Raw genomic sequence first — 20,932 nt, 5'->3', positions numbered from 1 at the left:
TTGTTGAGATTGTTGAAGCCAGTGACACAATAAATGTTGAACTTACTCTGAGAAGGGCAGATAGCTTTAAGCCAGGGGAATAATATGTACAATTATTGAAACTGATCACTATTTTTACTTGTAGAAGCAGTTGAAATGAAAAAGTTCTCCATCAGCATTGTAGCATTCCTCTGTACTTCAGAACACGCTAGTTATTGAAGATGATGACTCATCAAACAAGGAATTTTATAAAGGTTTCACCTTAACATGATGAAAAACAAAAGTTATGAAGTTTGAATGGTAAACAGAAAGGTGGGGAAAAACTCACAGTCTTACACATATTTCAGCTTCCCCAATTGGTACACCAATGATGCACTGAACCTCCTCATAGGTTTTACCAGTCAAAGGAATTCCATTCCATTCAAGAACTTGCATTCCTGGCAAACAAGGCACAGAAAGAGGGATGGTTAAAAAGTCTAGTAATGGCCGTATATTAGTATCAGCCAGTTATTGTAATCCTAGATAAATCATTTAATCTTCAATTAACTCCCCATCACTGAAATTTCAAATAATAAACAATGTGATGATTTGCCCAGCTCAAACCCTCTACTGTTTCAGTTAGTTGTCACCAATATATTTAGCTGATGTAGAAGTAATTGTTGTTGTAAATATCACAATACTCTGGAATGTGTCACAAATGTCCTACTCCAGGAAGCTAGGTGGCGAAGGATAAAACTGGAGCCAATATTTACACACTTTTATATTTATAATTTACAGAAGTTCAAATTACAAACATTAGCCTCCTAACCCAACAGCCACAGTTTCAGTCAGTTCCTTTTTATCGGAGACACATTGGCCGGTATTTAATGACCTCGCTCGGGCAAGGCTCATAAAATCCTACCCGAGGCCAACAGAGAATTCCATTCTGCGAGCCTTGCCCGCCCCAGAATCGAGGCGGGTGTTCTGGTTAAATTCCAGCCATTGAATCCCTGGTCCACCCACCACCCGAACATTTAGAAATGCAAATTACTAAACAATTAACAGATACACGCTGCATTGTCCAAAATGTCTAACTACATTTGGTGGTCAATAATTTCCAAGACATTTCAATGAGTTAAATAGCTATTTCACAGCAAACCGAGGAAAGTCTTTTTATAACACACCAAACATGCATTTTTTTACACATCAGATCAAAGCACATTGCAATGTTTTCAGAGAATGGTCAAAAATAAGAAGAAACAGACAAGGTTAAGCAAAACAATTAATGCTCCAATTTACACTTACAGTAATGTTAGCGAGTCAATAGAAAGGGTCGATAATTATGGCCAAAAACATTGAAAGCTGCACAAAATAAATGGCAAAATAAAAATTACAATAAATATACATTTATAAACGCCACCATTTACCTAAACTAGCAACTTTCATTTTCTTTATTGCTAAAATAACAAGAGATTGCTTCAAAACTGGTTTTATTTGGATACCTTTAACAGCAAGATTTGCTGTGGAAAGGATTGCAAACGGAGGGTCACAAAAAGAGTTCATTGTAGGTTTTCATCATCAAAAGAAAACAATTCTCTATATTTCTTTTGGATTAGCTACATCTACACAATGTTTCAGTCAGCTTCGGGTTCCAGATATTCCCGTGATCACTGAAATATAGGAGCAGAAGAAGACTATTCGGCCCATCGAGTCCACTCTGCCATTCAATGAGATTATAGCTGAGCCTCAACTCCATTTTCCCGCCTTATCTCCGTAATCCTTGATTCCCTTACTAATTAAAATCTGTCTCAGCCTTGAACATACTTAATGATCCAATCTCTATACCCCTCTGCAGTAAAGAATTCCTCCTTGACTGCCACTACCCTCTGAGTAAAGAAATTCCTCCTCATCTCTGTCTTTAATAGTTGACTCCTTACTCTGAGATGATGCCCTCTGGTCCGAGGCTCTCCAACAAGGGAAACAGCCTTTCAGCATTTACCCTGTCGAGCCTCCTGAGAATCCTGTACGTCTCAATAAGGTTGTTTTCATTCTTCTGAATTCTAATGATTACAGAGCCAACATACTCAACAAAAGGAATGCTTAGAAGAAATCAAATTAATCAGTTATTTTGCTATCTTTATCTGCCTAATATAGGGAACTGTTAGCGCATCTAGATAGATAATGTGTATAGAATAATGCCCATATTATGGGTTCAATTCCTTTTCCGGCTGAGATAGACTTAAGATTTGATACATAACCGCCGAGGGTGGAAGACAACAACAAACCGTCACTGACAAAAACTGCCATGAAAACGGCTCAGGATGAGCTATCAACAGAAAATAATCTGAGGATCTGCTCTGGGCAGAGCACACGTACTATACTATTTATCTAATGGCCTGATTGTATGCCCGCCAGTTGTAAGTCACAAAGGCTGACAGATTGTAACAAACAGCATGTCCCTTGAGCTGTTCACAACAGGAAAGGACCAGCCTGTGCACGCAAATCTCAAAGCGCTCAATATTAGATGTGACTCAGGAGTTGGACAACATTCGTTGAACAATTCTGAGTGTGCTCAGCGTTATGCTGACAGCCGATGTAGATTTTCAGTGGGGCTCACAGTTTAACTCACTTACACTGGCTGGAAGCTACATATAATATTACCCAGAGCCCTGTTCTTTACAGAGAGAGAATGTTGTCCATGTACATGAGCATGTATACACATTGTGACTGTTTCAACTGAAAACCTAAAAATAAGTTATTAACCCAGTGAAGCTACCAAACAGGACTCCTTGCATGCCAAATAGCATAAACAGCAAGTGACAGACAGAGATAAGTGATCCCACAACCAACGGATCAGACCTAGCTCTGCAGTCCTTCTCACATCCAGTCCTGAATGGTGGTGAACAATTAAACAACTCATTGGAGGAGGAGGCTCCACAAATATCCCCATCCTCAATGATGGAGGAGCCCAGCACATCAGTGCAAAAGATAAGGCTGAAGCATTCGCAGCAATCTTCAGCCAGAAGTGCCGAGTGAATGATCCATCTCAGACTCCTCCAGTGGTCCCCAGCATCACATTTGCCAGTCTCCAGCCAATTTGATTCACTCCACGTGATATCAAGAAACGACTGGAGGCAATGGATATTGCAAAGGCAATGGGCCCTGATAAAATTCTGTCAATAATACTGAAGACTTGTGCTCCAGAACTTGCCGCTCCCCTAGCCAAGCTCTTCCAGTACAGTTACAACACTGACATCTACCCAACAATGTGGAAAATTGCCCGGGTATGTCCTGTACATACGAAGCAGGACAAATCCAACCCGGCCAATTGCCGCCCAATTAGTCTACTCTCGATCATCAGTAAAGTGATGGAAGGGGTCATCAACAGCGCTATCAAGCAGCACCTGCTCAGCAATAACCTGCTCAGTGACGCCCAGTTTGGGGTTTCGCCAGGGTCACTCAGCTCCTGACCTCATTACTGTCTTGGTTCAAACATGGACAAAAGAGCTGAGTTCCAGAGGTGAGGTGAGAGTGAGCCCTTGACATCAAGGCCGCATTTGAGAGTGTGACATCAAGGGGCCCTAGCAAAACTGGAATCAATGGGTGTCAGGGGGCAAACTCTCCACTGATTGGAGTCATACCTGGTACATAGGAAGATGGTTGTGGTTGTGGAGGATCAGTCATCTCAGCTCCAGGACATCTCTGCAGGAGTCCCTCAGGGTAGTGTCCTAGGCCCAACAATCTTCAGTTGCTTCATCAATGGCCTTCCCTCCGTCATAAGGTCAGAAGTGGGGGTGATCGCCAATGATTGCACAATGTTCAGCACCATTCGCAATGCCTCAGATACTGAAGCAGTCCATGTCCAAATGCAACAAGACCTGGACAATATCCAGGCTTGGGCTGACACGTGGCAAGTAACATTCACGTCACACAAATGCCAGGCAATGATCATCGCCAATAAGAGATACTCTAACCACCGCCCCTTGACATTCAATGGTGTTACCATCACTGAATCTCTCACTGTCAACATCTTTGGGGTTACCATTGACCAGAAACTCAACTGGACTCACCGCATAAACACAGTGGCTACAAGAGCAGGTCAGAGGCTAGGAATACTGTGGCGAGTAACTCACCTCCTGACTCCCCAGAGCATTGGTGAGGCCGCAGCTGGAATACTGTGTGCAGTATTGGTCCCCTTATATGAGGAAGGATATATTGGCACTGGAGGGAGTGCAGAGAAGGTTCACCAGGTTGATACCGGAGATGAGGGGTTTGGATTATGAGGAGAGGCTGAGGAGATTGGGTTTGTACTCGTTGGAGTTTAGAAGGATGAGGGGGGATCTTATGGAGACCTATAAGGTAATGCGGGGGCTGGATAGGGTGGAGGCGGAGAGATTCTTTCCACTTAGAAAGGAAGTTAAAACTAGAGGACACAGCCTCAAAATAAAGGGGGGTCGGTTTAAGACAGAGTTGAGGAGGAACTTCTTCTCCCAGAGGGTGGTGAATCTCTGGAATTCTCTGCCCACTGAGGTGGTGGAGGCTACCTCGCTGAATATGTTTAAAGCGCGGATGGATGGATTCCTGATCGGTAAGGGAATTAAGGGTTATGGGGATCAGGCGGGTAAGTGGTACTGATCCACGTCAGATCAGCCATGATCTTATTGAATGGCGGGGCAGGCTCGAGGGGCTAGATGGCCTACTCCTGCTCCTATTTCTTATGTTCTTATGTTCTATCCACCATCTGCAAGGCACAAATCAGGAATGTGATGGAATACTCCCCATTGGCCTGGATGGATGAAGCTCCAACAACACTCAAGAAGCTCGACACCATCCAGGACAAAGCAGATGTGGCATCACATCTACAAACATCCATTCCCTCCACCACCAACGCTCAGTAGCAGCAGTGTGTACTATCTACACCATGACAGTAAGTAAAGGTACAGGGTTTAGGGAAAACTGTTCTGTTAGTGAACACTCACTGTGTTAGTGTATTCCCCAATGTTGTTAGTGAGCACGCACTGTGTTGTTAATGTACACCTCCAGTATTGTTAGTGTATGTCTTTATTGTTATTAGTGTTCATTCACAGTGTTCTTAGTGTACACCCACTGTGCTGTTTATGTACATCTCCAGTGTTGTTAGTCTATACCCAAAGTGCTGTTAGTGTATATGCCCAGTGTCATTTGTGTATACCCCCAATGTCATCAGTGTGTATGTACACCCCTAGTTTTGTTAGCATACACCCAGTGTATTCCCCCAGTACTGTTAGTGTACAGCCCAGTGCTGTTAGTGTAGACCCCCAGTCTGTTAGTTTACACCTGCAGTGTTGTTAGTGCACCCCCACAGTGCTGTCCGTGTACACCCCAGTGTTGTGAGTATTTAACCTCAGTGCTGTTAACACACAGGGCAGAATTCTGCCATCCCGCCCGCCATGGGAATAGTAGCGAGCGGGGCCAGACCACACAAAGGTCCATTGACCTCGGACGGGAATTTCTGGCCTTGGGGCGAGCACAGCCGGAAAATTCCACCCACAGTGTTGTTAGTGTAGATGCCCAGTATTGTTAGTGTAATCCCCCAGTATTGTTCCTGTACACCCACAATGCTGTTAGTGTACACACATTTGTTATTAGTGTACATGCATAGCGTTGTTGGAGGATACGACAGGTATTGTTATTGCACACCCCCAGCGTTGCCTACATAACACGGCAACAGGGTCAGTCATTACATCACAAGGAAGAATCTTTGTGATTGGCGGTGTTCTGGATGTTGTGATGTCAGACAAAAGACTCAGTTTGTTCATGAGTTCTTCCATAACAGCGCAGGAGTATGGTTTAATAGACGGGATTAGTTCAGCTAAATATCCCGTCGAATGGAGAAGCAGGAAGAGGAATCCGAACCATCAAGGAATTGATAAAAAAGAATGTAGCTATTAACTTTAGCACTTCATAACTATAGAATCTCGCCTCTAAAAAACAGGTTCTCATATCAGAACTATTGACAGGAAGACAAGTGTGACCACAACTCTCAGCTTGATAACAAACGCTACAACCTATCGTTACCTCAGACGGTTGTGAGAAAACTCAAAAGCCTGAGCAGCAAGGAGACAGTCAAACTCCTCATTTCAACTTCAGACACAAAGCAGGAGACTGGAAAGTGTTACACCTGGGGAGAGGGTGTGGATACGAAATCAACAGAATGAAGGCAGAGAAACAGAAAGAGCTCCAAACCTTGATCTATAGAATTGAGATGGACCATGGAAACATCAGAAAGAAAGAAAGAGACTCAAAATCATTGGAAAGGAAACCAATGGAAACATAGAAGCAGAAACATAGAGGGCGGCACGGTAGCACAGTGGTTAGCACTGCTGCTTCACAGCTCCAGGGTCCCGGGTTCGATTCCCGGCTCGGGTCACTGTCTGTGTGGAGTTTGCACATTCTCCTCGTGTCTGCGTGGGTTTCCCCCGGGTGCTCCGGTTTCCTCCCACAGTCCAAAGATGTGCGGGTTAGGTTGATTGGCCAGGTTAAAAAAATTGCCCCTTAGAGTCCTGGGATTAGCGGGTAAAATACGTGGGGGTCAGGCCTGGGTGGGATTGTGGTCGGTGCAGACTCGATGGGCCGAATGGCCTCCTTCTGCACTGTAGGGTTTCTATGATTCTATGAAACTAGGAGCAGATGCTAAGAATGCAGGGTAATAGCTGATTTAGTTAACTTTGCAGAGTTAATGGACCTTTTGTTTATTGACGTTCTCCTGGGATTTTAGACTAGGTAAGCAGGGTCATGTGAGTTTGATTATGTTGATTGGCAGGGACAGAGTCAGGTGATTAATGGGAGGAGCTAAATCTGTGGCTCCACCCACAGGTTGCCCCCTTGGTCCCTAATAGGCCCTCCTCTTTCCCTGGTTATTCTCTTCCCATTGATATACTTACAGAATATCTTGAGATTTTTCCTACTTTTTAACAGCCAGAGCTTCCTCATATAGAGTCATAGAGGTTTACAGCATGGAAACAAGTACTTCGGCCCAACTTGTCCATGCCGCCCTTATTTTTTTTCAAAACCCCTAAACTAATCCCAATTGCCCGCATTTGGCCCATATCCCTCTATACGCATCGTACCCATGTAACTATCTAAATGCTTTTTAAAAGATAAAATTGTACCCGCCTCTACTTTTACCTCTGGCAGCTTGTTCCAGACACTCACCACCCTCTGTGTGAAACAATTGCCCCTCTGGACACTTTTGTATCTCTCCCCCCCTCACCTTAAACCTATGCCCTCTAGTTTTAGACTCCTCCACCTTTGGGAAAAGATATTGGCTATCTACCTTGTCTATGCCCCTCATTATTTCATAGACCTCTATAAGGTCACCCCTCAGCCTCCTACGCTCCAGAGAAAAAAGTCCCAGTCTATTCAGCCTCTCCTTATAACTCAATCCATCAAATCCCGGTAGCATCCTAGTAAATCTTTTCTGCACTCTTTCTAGTTTAATAATATCCTTTCTATAATAGGGTGACCAGAATTGCACACAGTATTCCAAGTGTGGCCTTACCAATGTCTTGTACAACTTCAACAAGACGTCCCAACTCCTGTATTCAGTGTTCTGACCGATGAAACCAAGCATGCCGAATACCTTCTTCACCACTCTCCACCTTCAAGGAGCTATGAACATGTACCCCCAGATCTCTTTGTTCTGTAACTCTCCCCAACGCCCTACCATTAACCATTACCATATCTGATCTTTGCATTCCGAATTGCTTTCCTAAGCTCCACTCTGCACTTTCTATACCTCACTAATGCCTCCACTGATTTGCTCCCCTTGTACTTTTTAAAAGCCTTTCTTTTCCTTCTCATTTTATCCTGAATATCTCTGGTCATCCATGGTTCTCTGGGCTTGTTATTCCTACCTATTACCCTGGAGGGAACATGTTGGACTTGTACCCTCCCCATTTCCTTTTTGAATGCCCGCCACTGCTCTCCTGTAGATTTTCCCATTAGTAGCTGTTCCCAGTCTATCTTGGCCAGATCCTGTCTTATTTTATTCAAATCTGCTTTCCCCCAATCCAAAACTATTTTTTTTGCAGCTTGTCTAATTCCTTGTTCCTAGTCTACCCTGGCCACCCGTGTTGCCATTTTTAGGAAACTATGGACCTGCACGCCCAGATCCCTCTGTATGTTAATATTCCTAAGGGTTCTGCCATTTACAGGATAATTCACACCTAAATTTGATCCTCTAAAATGCAACACCTCGCATTTGTCCGAATTAAACTCCATCTGCCATTTCTGTGCCCAAGTCTCCAATCTATCTATATCCTGTTGTATCCTCTGGCAATCCTTGACACTATCGGCAACTCCACCAATCTTTGTGTCATCCATCCACTTACTAATCAGACCACCCACGTTTTCCTGCAGATCATTTATATATACTGAAAAGAACAGAGGTCCCAGCACTAATCCCTGCGGAACACCACTAACTACAGATCTCCATTCTGAAAAACACCCTTCCACCATTACTCTCTGTCTTCTATAACCAAGTAAGAGTTTTAACAACACCAGGTTAAAGTCCAACAGGTTTATTTGGTAGCAAATACCATTAATAATAATTTGGTAGCAAATACCATAAATAATGGTATTTGCTACCAAATAAACCTGTTGGACTTTAACCTGGTGTTGTTAAAACTCTTACTGTATTTACCCCAGTCCAACGCCGGCATCTCCACTTCTATAACCAAGCCAGTTCTGTATCCATCTAGCCCATCCTGAATTCCTTGTGATTTTAGTTTTTGTACCAGTCTGCCACGTGGGACGTTCTTAAACACCTTACTAAAGTCCGTATAAACTACATCCACAACGCTTCCTTCATCAATTAGCTTTGTCACCTCTCAGAAAACTCAACCAAGTTGGTGAGACATGATCTTCCCTGTACAAAACCATGTTACCTGTCACCAACTGCTTTGTCTGTACAGCACACAAGAAACAATACTTTTCACTGTATATTAATACATGTGACAATAATAAATCAAATCAAGGCAAATCAAATCAAACTAGTCCATTTTCTTCCAAATGCATATATCCTGTCCCTCAGTATCTTCCCCAAAAACTTCCCCACCACTGATGTCAGGCTCACTGGCCTATAATTTCCTGGATCATCCCTGCTTCCTTTCTTAAACAAGGGAACAACATTGGCTATTCGACTGTTGAAGTTTTGTATCTTGCACTCATAACAACAGACACAATGTTACCAAATTTCAAAGGGAATAACAATTTATATTGCTGAGAAAAGGGTAAAACTGATTGATTGGCAAGTACACTTTGATTGGTGGAAGCACTGCCTTGTGGAATCCATCAGGGAACAAGTCTACCCCAAGATGTTGTTTAAACACAAAAAAGGCAAGTCAACTCTTATTGTTCAAGGCAATGCCCCACCCCCCCCAATCCACCTCTCCCCCCTACCCTCCCCACAGGCTCTTGTTTAATTGTAAAGGTGACAAATCCCTTTTGCCTGAAGACGAGGCGCAGTAGATGAATGTAAATAATATTTACAGTGTAACCCTGATCCTGACATTGTGATCCTAACTGGTCAATGTAAACTGGTTAGTAGCATACTTCCTGGCGCACTTGAAATAGTTCAGTAGGTGCTGCTGTCCAATCATGGAATCACATCTAGTGTTGAACACTATGTTCTAAATGTTGCGAGCATGGACTGATGGAGTGCGGTCATTGTGAATACCTGAAGGGATGTGATGTTTGATATGATCCACCATTCATTGGGATGTATGGACTATGTACCTGGCTTCGTACCTGTCTTGAAATTCACAAATCATCTTTCTCTTTTGTGTGGTAGGCATAACATCTTTTTGAGTTGATGGCAGCATCCTGTTCATGGAGAGCACCACTTCTATTATGTTGTAGCAGTGTGAAGTGGCTAACTTAAGACCATAAGCCATAATAGTAGAAGTAGACTATTCAGCCCATTGGTTCTGCTCTGCCATTCAATGAGGTCATGATGGATTCACTATAATAATCTTCAACTCAACTTAATGCCTTATTCCCATAACCGATAATTCCCTTACTAATTAAAAATCTGTCTCAGTCTTCAACATACTTAACAACCCAGCCTCTACAGCCCTCTGCGGTAAACAATTCCACAGATTCACAACTGTCTGGGAGAAGAAATTCTTCCTCATCTCGGTCTTCAATGGGCAACTCCTTAAGTGTAACTGTGAGTATAAAACTAACTTACCTTGGGGATCCGCGGCCTAGTCTGCAGGGAGCGGTCGGAGGGCAGAGCTGAGCGTAACTGTGAGTATAAAACTAACTTACTTTATTTTTCAGAGCAGCAGGAAACCGGAAGTTGGCCGTGGGGAGTTCTGGGACGGTTTGTAGTTTGCTTTTATACTGCAGTTCGCAGTGGTTGCTGGTTAAGTGTTTTATTTTTACCTGTATATAAGTTGGGCGGTTCCTAAACCCGAGACACTACACTTGAAGTGTCCCTCACCCTTCGACCTCCTCTAACCTAAAGAGGGTGAGTCAGGTAAGCTCTTTCTTTCTTGTTCTTGTTTTATCTGCAAGTTATCTGGAGGGGATGGCAGGGAAGGCAGTGCAATGTTCCTCCTGCAGAATGTTTGAGGTGAGGGACGCCGTCAGTGTCCCTGCTGATTTCACCTGTGGGAAGTACACCCATCTCAAGCTCCTCAAAAATCGCGTTAGGGAACTGGAGCTGGAGCTGGATGAACTTCGGATCATTCAGGAGGCAGAAGTGGTCATAGATAGAAGCTTCGGGGATGTAGTTACTCCGAAGAATGAAGATAGATGGGTGACGGTGAGAGGGGCTGGGAGGAAGCAGTCAGTACAGGGATCCCCTATGGTCATTCCGCTCGGCAACAAGTATACCGCTTTGGATACTGTTGAGGGGGACGACCCTCCAGTGGTAAGCCATGGTGACCGGATCTCCAGCACTGAGCCCGTCCCTGTGGCTCAGAAGGAAGGGGGGAGAGCAGGAGAGCAATAGTTATTGGGGACTCGATAGTTACAGGGACAGATAGGAGGTTCTGTGGGAGCGAAAGAGACTCACGGATGGTATGTTGGTTCCCAGGTGCCAGGGCCCGTGACGTCTCGGACCGTGTTTTCAGGATCCTTAAGGGAGAGGGGGAACACTCACAAGTCGTGGTACACATCGGTACCAACAACATAGGTAAGAGAAGGGACGGGGATTTAAAACAGGAATTTAGGGAGCTCAGGTGGAAGCTGAGAGCCAGGACAAACCATGTTGTCATTTCTGATTTGTTGCCGGTGCCACGTGATAGTGAGTTGAGGAACAGGGAGAGAGTGCAGATAAACACGTGGCTGCAGGATGGTGTAGGAGGGAGGGTTTCAGTTACATAGATAATTGGAGCACATTCTGGGGAAGGTGGGACCTGTACAAACAGGACGGTTTGCACCTGAACCAGAGGGGCACCAATATCCTGGGAGGGAAATTTGCTACGGCTCTTCGGGGGGGTTTAAACTAATTTGTCAGGGGGATGGGAAAACGAGCTGTAGTCCAGAAGCCAGTGTTGAGTGTAGTGAGGTACTGAGGAGGGTATCAAGGTCGCAGGAATGTACTGGCAGACAGGAAGGTGGGTTGAAGTGTGTCTACTTCAATGCAAGGAGCATCCGGAATAAGGTAGGTGAACTTGGAGTGTGGATTGGTACTTGGGACTACAATGTTGTGGCCATTACGGAGACATGGTTAGAACAGGGACAGGAATGGTTGTTAGAAGTTCCGGGGTATAGATGTTTCAATAAGAGTAGGGAAGGTGGTAAAAGAGGTGGAGGAGTAGCATTGTTAATCAAGGATAGTTTAACGGCTGCAGAAAGGCAGTTCGAGGGGGATCTGCCAACTGAGGTAATATGGGCTGAAGTTAGAAATAGGAAAGGAGCGGTCACGTTGTTAAGAGTTTTCTATAGGCCCCCAAATAGTAATAGAGATGTGGAGGAAGAAATTGCAAAGCAGATTATGGATAGGTGTGGAGGTCACAGGGTAGTTGGCATGGGTGACTTTAATTTTCCAAATATTGATTGGAACTTTTATAGGTCGAATAGTGCGGATGGGGTAGTTTTTGTACAGTGTGTGCAGGGGGGGTTTCCTGACACAATATGTGGATAGGCTGACAAGAGTTGGGGGGGCCACATTGGACTTGGTACTGGGTAATGAACCGGGCGAATGTTAGATTTGTTTGTGGGAGAGCACTTTGGAGATAGTGACCACAATTCGGTGTCTTTCATTATTGCAATGGAGAGGGATAAGGCCACACGGCAGGGCAAGGTTTATAATCGGGGGAGGGGTAATTATGATGCGATTAGGCAAGAATTAGGGAGCATAAGATGGGAACAGAAACTGTCAGGGAAAGGCACAAATGAAAAGTGGAGCTTGTTCAAGGAACAAATACTGCGTGTCCTTGATAGGTATGTCCCTGTCAGGCAGGGAGGAAATGGCTGAGTGAGGGAACCATGGTTCACAAAAGAGGTTGAATGTCTTGTCAAGAGGAAAAAGGAAGCGTATGTAAGGATGAGAAAACAAGGTTCAGTTGGGTCGCTTGAGGGGTACAAGGTAGCAAGGAATGAACTAAAAAAAGGGCTTAGGAGAGCTAGGAGGGGGCATGAGAAGTCCTTGGCAGGTCGGACCTAGGAAAACCCCAAGGATTTTTACTCTTCTGTGAGAAATAAAAGAATAATGAGGGCGAGGTTAGGGCCGGTCAAGGACAGTAGAGGGAACTTCCGCATGGAGTCAGAAGAGATAGGAGAGGCGATGAATGAATACTTTTCTTCAGTGTTCACCAAGGAGAGGGGCCAAGTTTTTGAGGATCAGAGTGTGATACAGGCCGATAGGCTGGAGGAGGTAGATGTTCTGAGGGAAGATGTATTCGCAATTTTGAAAAACCTGAGGGTTGGTAAGTCCCCTGGGCCAGATGGGATATATCCTAGGATTCTTTGGGAGGCAAGGGATGAGATTGCAGAGCCTTTGGCTTTGATCTTTGGGTCCTCACAGTCCACGGGGATAGTGCCAGAGGACTGGAGAGTGGCGAATGTTGTTCTTCTGTCCAAGAAAGGAAATAGGAATGACCCTGGTAATTATAGGCCGGTTAGTCTTACTTCGGTGGTCGGTAAGTTAATGGAAAAGGTCCTGAGGGAAAGGATTTATGACCATTTGGAAAGATGCAGCTTAATCTGGGATAGTCAACACGGATTCGTGAAGAACAAAGAACAAATAACAAAGAACAGTACAGCACAGGAAACAGGCCCTTCGGCCCTCCAAGCCTGTGCCGCTCCTTGGTCCAACTAGACCAATCGTTTGTATCCCTCCATTCCCAGGCTGCTCATGTGACTATCCAGGTAAGTTTTAAACGATGTCAGCGTGCCTGCCTCCACCACCCTACTTGGCAGCGCATTCCAGGCCCCCACCACCCTCTGTGTAAAAAATGTCCCTCCGATATCTTAGTTATACTTCGCCCCTCTCAGCTTGAGCCCGTGACCCCTCGTGATCGTCACCTCCGACCTGGGAAAAAGCTTCCCACTGTTCACCCTATCTATACCCTTCATAATCTTGTACACCTCTATTAGATCTCCCCTCATTTTCCGTCTTTCCAAGGAGAACAACCCCAGTCTACCCAATCTGAAGGGTAAGTCTTGCCTCTCAAATTTGATTGAGTTCTTTGAGGAGGTAACTAAGTGTGTAGATGAAGGTAGAACAGTTGATGTCGTATACATGGATTTTAGTAAGGCGCTTGATAAGGTTCCCCATGGTCGGCTCATGAAGAAAGTAAGGAAGTGTGGGATAGAGGGAAATTTGGTTGATTGGATAAGTAACTGGCTATCTCATAGAAGACAGAGGGTGGTGGTGGATAGAAAATTTTCAGACTGGAGACCAGTTACCAGCGGTGTACCACAGGGATCAGTGCTGGGTCCTCTGCTATTTGTGATTTTTATCAATGACTTGGAGGTGGGGGCTGAAGGGTGGGTCAGTAAATTTGCTGATGACACCAAGATTGGTGGAATAGTGGATGAGGTGGAGGACTGTTGTAGGCTGCAAAGAGACATTGGTAGGATGCAGAACTGGGCCGAAAAATGGCAGATGGAGTTTAACCCTGATAAGTGCGAGGTGATTCATTTTGGTAGGACAAATTTGAATGTGGATTACAGGGTCAACGGCAGGGTCCTGAGGAATGTGGAGGAACAGAGAGATCTTGGGGTTCATAGCCACAGATCTCTGAAGGTTGCCCCTCAAGTAGATAGAGCTGTGAAGAAGGCCTATAGTGTGTTAGCGTTCATTAACAGGGGGTTTGAGTTTAAGAGCCGTGGGGTTATGCTGCAACTGTACAGGACCTCGGTGAGACCACATTTGGAATATTGTGTGCAGTTCTGGTCACCTCACTAGAAGAAGGATGTGGAAGCATTGGAGAGAGTGCAGAGGAGATTTACCAGGATGCTGCCTGGTTTGGAGGGTAGGTCTTATGAGGAAAGGTTGAGGGAGCTAGGGCTTTTCTCTTTAGAGCAGAGGAGGATGAGAGGCGACTTAATAGAGGTTTATAAGATGATGAAGGGGATAGATAGAGTGGATGTTCAGAGACTATTTCCTCGGGTGGATGTAGCTGTTACTGGGGGGCACAACTATAAGGTTCATGGTGGGAGATATAGGAGGGATGTCCGAGGTAGGTTCTTTACGCAGAGAGTGGTTGGGGTGTGGAATGGACTGCCTGCTGTGATAGTGGAGTCGGACACTTTAGGAACTTTCAAGCGGTTATTGGATAGGAACATGGAGCACACCAGAATGATAGGGAGTGGGATAGCTTGATCTTGGTTTCGGACAAAGCTCGGCACAACATCGAGGGCCGAAGAGCCTGTACTGTGCTGTACTGTTCTATGTTCTATGTTCCTTACTCAGGGACTCTGCCTCTGATCCTTGACTCTCCCACAAGGGGCAACAGCCTCTCAGCACCTACCCTGTCAATCCCCCTGAGAATCCGATATGTCTCAATAAGGTCGCCTCTCATTCTTCTAAACTCCAATGAGTACAGGCCCAACCCAGTCAATCTCTCTTGATAAGAAAATCCCTCCATTCCCGCGATCAACCCAATGAACTTTCTCTGGACTGCCTCCAATGTCAGTATACTTTTCCTTAGATAAGGGGACCAAAACAGTTCATATCATTCCAGGTGTTATCTAACTAGTGTCTTGTATAGTTTGAGCAAAACTTGCCCATTTTTATAGTCCATCCCCTTTGAAATAAAGGCCAATGTTGCATTTTGCCTTCCCTATTATCTATTGAACTTGAATGCTAGCTTTTGGTGATTTATCCATGAGAACCCCCAAATCCCTCTGTGCTACAGCTTTCTGCAGTCTTTCTCCATTTAAGTAATATTCAGCTCCTTTATTCTTCCTACCAAAGTGTATCACTTCATTTTCCTATATTATATTCCACCTGCCAAGATTTTGCCTATTCACTCACTGAACCTATCTAGAATCATAGAATCTACAGCACGAAGACAGGGCCTTCAGCCCAAAATGGTCCATGCCGATCAAAATACCCATGTAAGCTAACCAATTTGTCTGCATTTGGCCCATATCCCTCTAACCTTTCGCATCCATGTATCTGTCCAAATGCCTTTTAAATGTCAATGTCCCTGCCTCAACCACTTCCTCCGGCAGCTCATTCCACACACGTACCACCCTCTGTATAAAAATGTTGCTCCTCAGGTTCCCATTAATTCTTTCCCCTCTTAACTTAAACTTATACCCTCTCGTTCTCGATTCCCCAACCCTGGGAAAAGACTGAATGAATCCACCTTATCCATGCCTCTCGTGATCTGATACACCTCTATAAGATCACCCCTCAGTCTTCTACACTCCAAAGAAAAAAGTCCTAGCCTGTCCAATCTCTCCCTATAATTCAGTCCCTTGAGTCTTGGCAACATCCTTGTAAATCTCTTCTGCATTCTCTCCAGTTTAATGACATTTTCCTATAGTAAGGTGACCAAAACAGAACACAATACTCCAGGCATGACCTCACCAACTTCCTGTACAACTGCAACACAACTTCCCAACTTCTATACTCAATGCTCTGACTGATGAAGGCCAGTCTATATCCTTCCGCAGACTTGTGACATCCTCACCACTTGCCTTCCCACCTATCTGTGTGTCATCCGCAAACCTGTCAATAGTACATTCACTTCCTCATCCAAGTCATTAATATATATTCTAAGTAAGTGTGGAACCAGCGCTGGACCCTCTGACATTCCACTAGTTACAGGTTGCCTGAAAATGTCCCTCTTATCACGACTCTCAGCCTTCTATCAATCATAGAATAGAATCAATCATAGAATCCCTACAGTGCAGAAAGAGGCCATTTGTCCCATCGGGTCTGCACCGACCACAATCCCACCCAGGCCCTACCCCCAGATCCCTACTCATTTTAGCCGCTATTCCCTCTAATCTATGCATCTCAGGAGACTAAGGAGCAATTTTAGCATGGCCAATCAACCTAACCCGCACATCTTTGGACTGTGGGAGGAAACCAGAGCACCCGGAGGAAACCCACGCAGACACAAGGAGAATGTGCAAACTCCACACAGACGGTGACCCAAGCAGGGAATCAAACCCAGGTCCCTGGAGCTGTGAAGCAGCAGTGCTAACCACTGTGCTATCGTGCCACCCCGTTATCAGTTTTCCAATCCTCTATCCATGCCAATATTTGTCACCCAACACCATGGACTCTTATCTTATTAAGTATCCTTTTGTGCGGCACCTTATCAAATGCTTTTAGAAATCCAAGTATATTACATCTACTCGTTCCCCTTTATCTGTTCTGCTGGTTACCAAATGCTGGCAAGTGGGATTAGGTGGACAGGTCAGGATCTTTCATGCATCGGTGCCTGCCTTAGACCCATTCATGAGCTTGTGCAGCATACAATGAGAAATGACCTGATTGGCGGAGTCAATATCCAACAGGATAGTTTTGATACACTCTATTTTGGTATCAAGAAGCTGCATATGTTCACATGCAGAGCTGGATCCTCTGCAGGCAAAAGGAAATTGTCCAGTCACTGTGCTTTTTCAAGTAAACAAAAACTTAGGCAACGACTATTCCCTGGTACATTCTTCATTGCACTGGCTTAACCAGGGTTGACTTACCTGTTTTGTAATTGAACAAAAGCTTGTGAAATAACTGTTCCCTGAAGGATTCCTCATTGCAATGCCTCAGAGTGCATTTGCCAACCAATCAGCACCCTTTTTCTCATGCAGTATGAATTGCTCTCTTTGAAACTTGGTATTCTTGCATCTGTCTTGATGAGTGCAAAATGAAAATCTTTGACAACCTGTCTCTTTTTTCAACAAGACTCAAGTTCTGTTTGGAAAGGGACTATGAAAGATTGATTGAATTAATTGTTCACTACGCAGTTTCATCAAGACATTGGTCACAGAATTTCTAATTTGCGGAAACAGAAGTTAGCTGTTAAAAAAAACATAAGCTTTGATTATTTAAAAAATTATTTTAAAAAAACCATAAGTTTTGATTATTTCAATAACATTACCTTTAGGTGAATGTTTTTATTTAGAGTATGTTTTTACCAATGATAAATGTAATTTCTTTATAAAGGAACTTTTCCTGTGATATTCTAGATTCTTTTTACTATTTACTCTTGTGATAAAGAGCCAGATTTTCAAAGTGGGGCCCAGGGCCTGATTATTTTTTATTTGTGGGACCTGAGCCTCGTTGGCTGGCCAGCAATTATTGTAAAAGTTTTAACAACACCAGGTTAAAGTCCAACAGGTTTATTTGGTAGCAAATGCCATTTTGGCATTTGCTACCAAATAAACCTGTTGGACTTTAACCTGGTGTTGTTAAAACCCTTACTGTGTTTACCCCAGTCCAACGCTGGCATCTCCACATCAGCATTTATTGCCCATCCATAATTGCCCCTGAACTGAGTGGCTTGCTAGGCCAGTTCAGACGACAGTTGAGAGTCAACCACATTGCTGTGGCTCTGGAGTTACATGTAGGCCAGACCGGGTAAGGACAGCAGATTTCCTTCCCTAAAGGACATTAATGAACCAGATGGGTTTTTCAGACAATCGACAATGGTTTCATGGTTATCACTAGGTTCTTAATTCCAGATTTTCTTTTCATTAAGTTCAAATTCCACCATCTGCTGTGGCGGGATTCGATCCTGGGTCCCCAGACCATTAGCTGTTTCTGGATTAATAATCCAGCAATAATACAACTAGGCCATCACCCCTTGACATTCAATCACATTTGCTTTGCTGAATCCCCAATTATCAACATCCTGGGGGTTAATAATGACCAGAAGCTGAATTGGACAAGCCATATAAATATTGGGCCCAATTTTACCATCAAGTTGCACCCCGTTGTCAGGCGTGGAAACTTGGTAAAGTCGGGCGTGAGGCGAGTAGTGCATTTGCATGCATTTAAATTGACTGAATGAGCTGCACGCCCAACCTTACCAGCACTTCCGCCTTTACTACCGCATTCGCCCATCCAGAATCGGCGCAAAACAGACATGTTCCACAAATGTCCGATTCGGGTGCTCCAGTTAGTGAGGAGGTAAGTGCCTAGCGTCCCACGGCTCTCTGCTTCAGATCGGTGGGGTGGGGGTGGGGGGGGTGGGGGGGGGGGGGGGTGGTGTCCGCTGCCACTTTGCCTGAGATCAGTGGTGGGGGGAGGAGGGAGCGATGTGGCAGGGGAGCCACATTCTATCTTTTTATCTCTGCGCATGCGCATTTGGATGCTCCGATTGGAACTGCAGGGTTTTGGGCATGTTAAGCCCCGCCCACAGCTTATGCAACCTGATATTTTTTCAGGCAGAGTGCGTATGGGGGTGCCTGAGAACGGATCTAAAAGTCGGATCTGAAACACTCCCAGTTTCAAGTCCGCCCGGCACTTCGAATCAAAATGGAAAAAAAGGGCCCATTGTGTTTACCAGATCAGGTCAAAGGTGAGGAATCCTGCGGTAAGTAACTCAACTTCTGACCCCCCGCCCCAAAGACTGTCCACCATCCACAAGGCCCAGGTTAGGAGTGTCTTGGTATATTCTGTACTTGCCTGAATGAGTGCAGCTCTAACAATCTTCAAGAATCTCAACACCACCTGGGAAAAACAGCCCGCTTGATTCCACAAACATCCACCCCCTCTACCACCAACCAACTGTGGCAGCCATGTGTACCTTCTACAAGATGCACTGCAGGAACTTTCCTGAGATGCAACTTCCAAATTCATGACCACAACATCTTGAAGAACAAGAGCAGCAGATACCTGGGAACACCACGACCTGAAAATTCTACTCCAAGTCACTCACCATCCTGACTTGGAAATATATCGCCGTTCCTGTCACTGTCACTGAGTCGAAATCCTGAAATTCCCTCCCAAACAGCACTGTGGGTGTACCTACACCTCGGGGACTGCAGGGGTTCTCGAAAGCAGCTCACCACCACCTCCTGAAGAGCGACTTGGGATGGCCAATATATTCTGGCCTACCAGTGATGCATACATCTCATGAATGAATAAAACAAAAAGTCTGAGTTCTGACCCTGCATCTCAACTATCTCACCCTCATGATGCTGTTTTTAAATACAAGTGCCCTAATTGGAACAAAAGCAAGCTTGGAATCTAATTAGTGACAGGAACATCTCCAGAAGGTTAGGAACTGCCTGCCTGACGTCAGCATCGAAGGCAAGTGACAGCCAGGAGAAGCGGGCAGCTCCCCACAGGGTCAACATGAGAATAATCAGGCAGAGATTTTCCATCAAATACAAACATATTTTTAGCTCTTCCTGGTTTGAACCCAACGACTTTGCAATAATTTGCCTCATTTGGCTTAGCTGGAATCCATTTTGCAAATTGCAGTCCCAACAACCCCAGCTCATTATTATGTTCCTGAAGGAGCTCCATGGACTGTTAGTTAATGGGTCCCCCATTCCCTCCCCTCTACCTGAATGTTCAAAATTCTACACTGTCCTGGACAAGATGCCTTCTGGGACTGTGACCTTTCAGCGCATACTGACCTCAGCATTTCAAAATTCAAGCCGAAGTTTACTGCATTAAGCACAGCTCCTTCCGCAGTAAACTTCCCCTTGGAATCAAACACAACGTAACAACAGAGAAGGTGGGTAATACACCTATTGAGACAATAGTGGTGTTTATATTGTCTTCCTGATGGTAAAGGATGCTTCAGTGCAACAAAACAATGAAGCAGATTAAACCAAACCCAAATCCAGAAATATTCGCTGAAATTCTTCCTCCCCACTCACCGTGGGAATCGGAGTGGGCGAGGGGCGGACAAGGAGAAGCTCCATTGTCCACCGGCGGAATTTTCCAGTCTCGGGTCGAGCGAGGCTGTAAGATCCCACCCTCTATATCAGAGTTAAAAGATCTTTGACTAGACAAAGGAAAAGCCATGATATGGGTACAAGCATCCTGCCAGATCTTGAGCTGCTGCATTAAAGGTTTGTCGCTAGAATTGGGAAAATTTTATTTACCTTCGGTGAGATTGCCTGTCTGCTCTGCAGTTCCGCCAGGAAAGATCTTGGCCACATAAGCACCAATTTCTCCATTTCGTCCTGGAATCTCTTTCCCACCAATAATCCTGATTCCTAATCCATTTCCTGGTATAACAATAAACAATATATGTTAACAATGAGGAAATTTAAATGTTTTGTGATCACACTTTTCAAAAGAAGCAATAATCTCACTGAGGCCAGTCTCCTGCCACCAACACCCTTAGTTTACACAGTGAATAAAGCAACGCTTCTGTGGCTACAGTCCGCAGGTCAAATCCAAGAGACCTTTGACTCCTGGCCAGAGTAGAGACAGCTGATTTTAGAACATAGAACATAGAAAAACTACAGCACAATACAGGCCCTTTAGCCCACAAAGTTGTGTCGAACATGTCCCTACCTTAGCGATTACGAGACTTACCTATAACCCTCTTTC

At 44.7% G+C, this 20,932-nt stretch overlaps 1 protein-coding gene across 1 annotated transcript in view; it reads right to left on the bottom strand.

Moving 5' to 3' along the window:
• The window catches only part of LOC144507517 (protein piccolo-like), a 351,797-nt gene that overhangs the window by 232,404 nt on the left and 98,461 nt on the right, over positions 1–20,932 (bottom strand). The window contains exons 7-8 of the mRNA XM_078234644.1: positions 20,479–20,604; positions 308–416 (exon numbers count right to left, since the gene is read on the bottom strand). Coding sequence (XP_078090770.1) covers positions 308–416; positions 20,479–20,604 — 235 coding nt within the window. The remainder of the gene's footprint in view (positions 1–307; positions 417–20,478; positions 20,605–20,932) is intronic.

The sequence above is a fragment of the Mustelus asterias genome, chromosome 19, assembly GCF_964213995.1.
Source record: "Mustelus asterias chromosome 19, sMusAst1.hap1.1, whole genome shotgun sequence".
NCBI lineage: Eukaryota > Metazoa > Chordata > Chondrichthyes > Carcharhiniformes > Triakidae > Mustelus > Mustelus asterias.
This window is presented reverse-complemented; position numbering and strand designations above follow the sequence as displayed.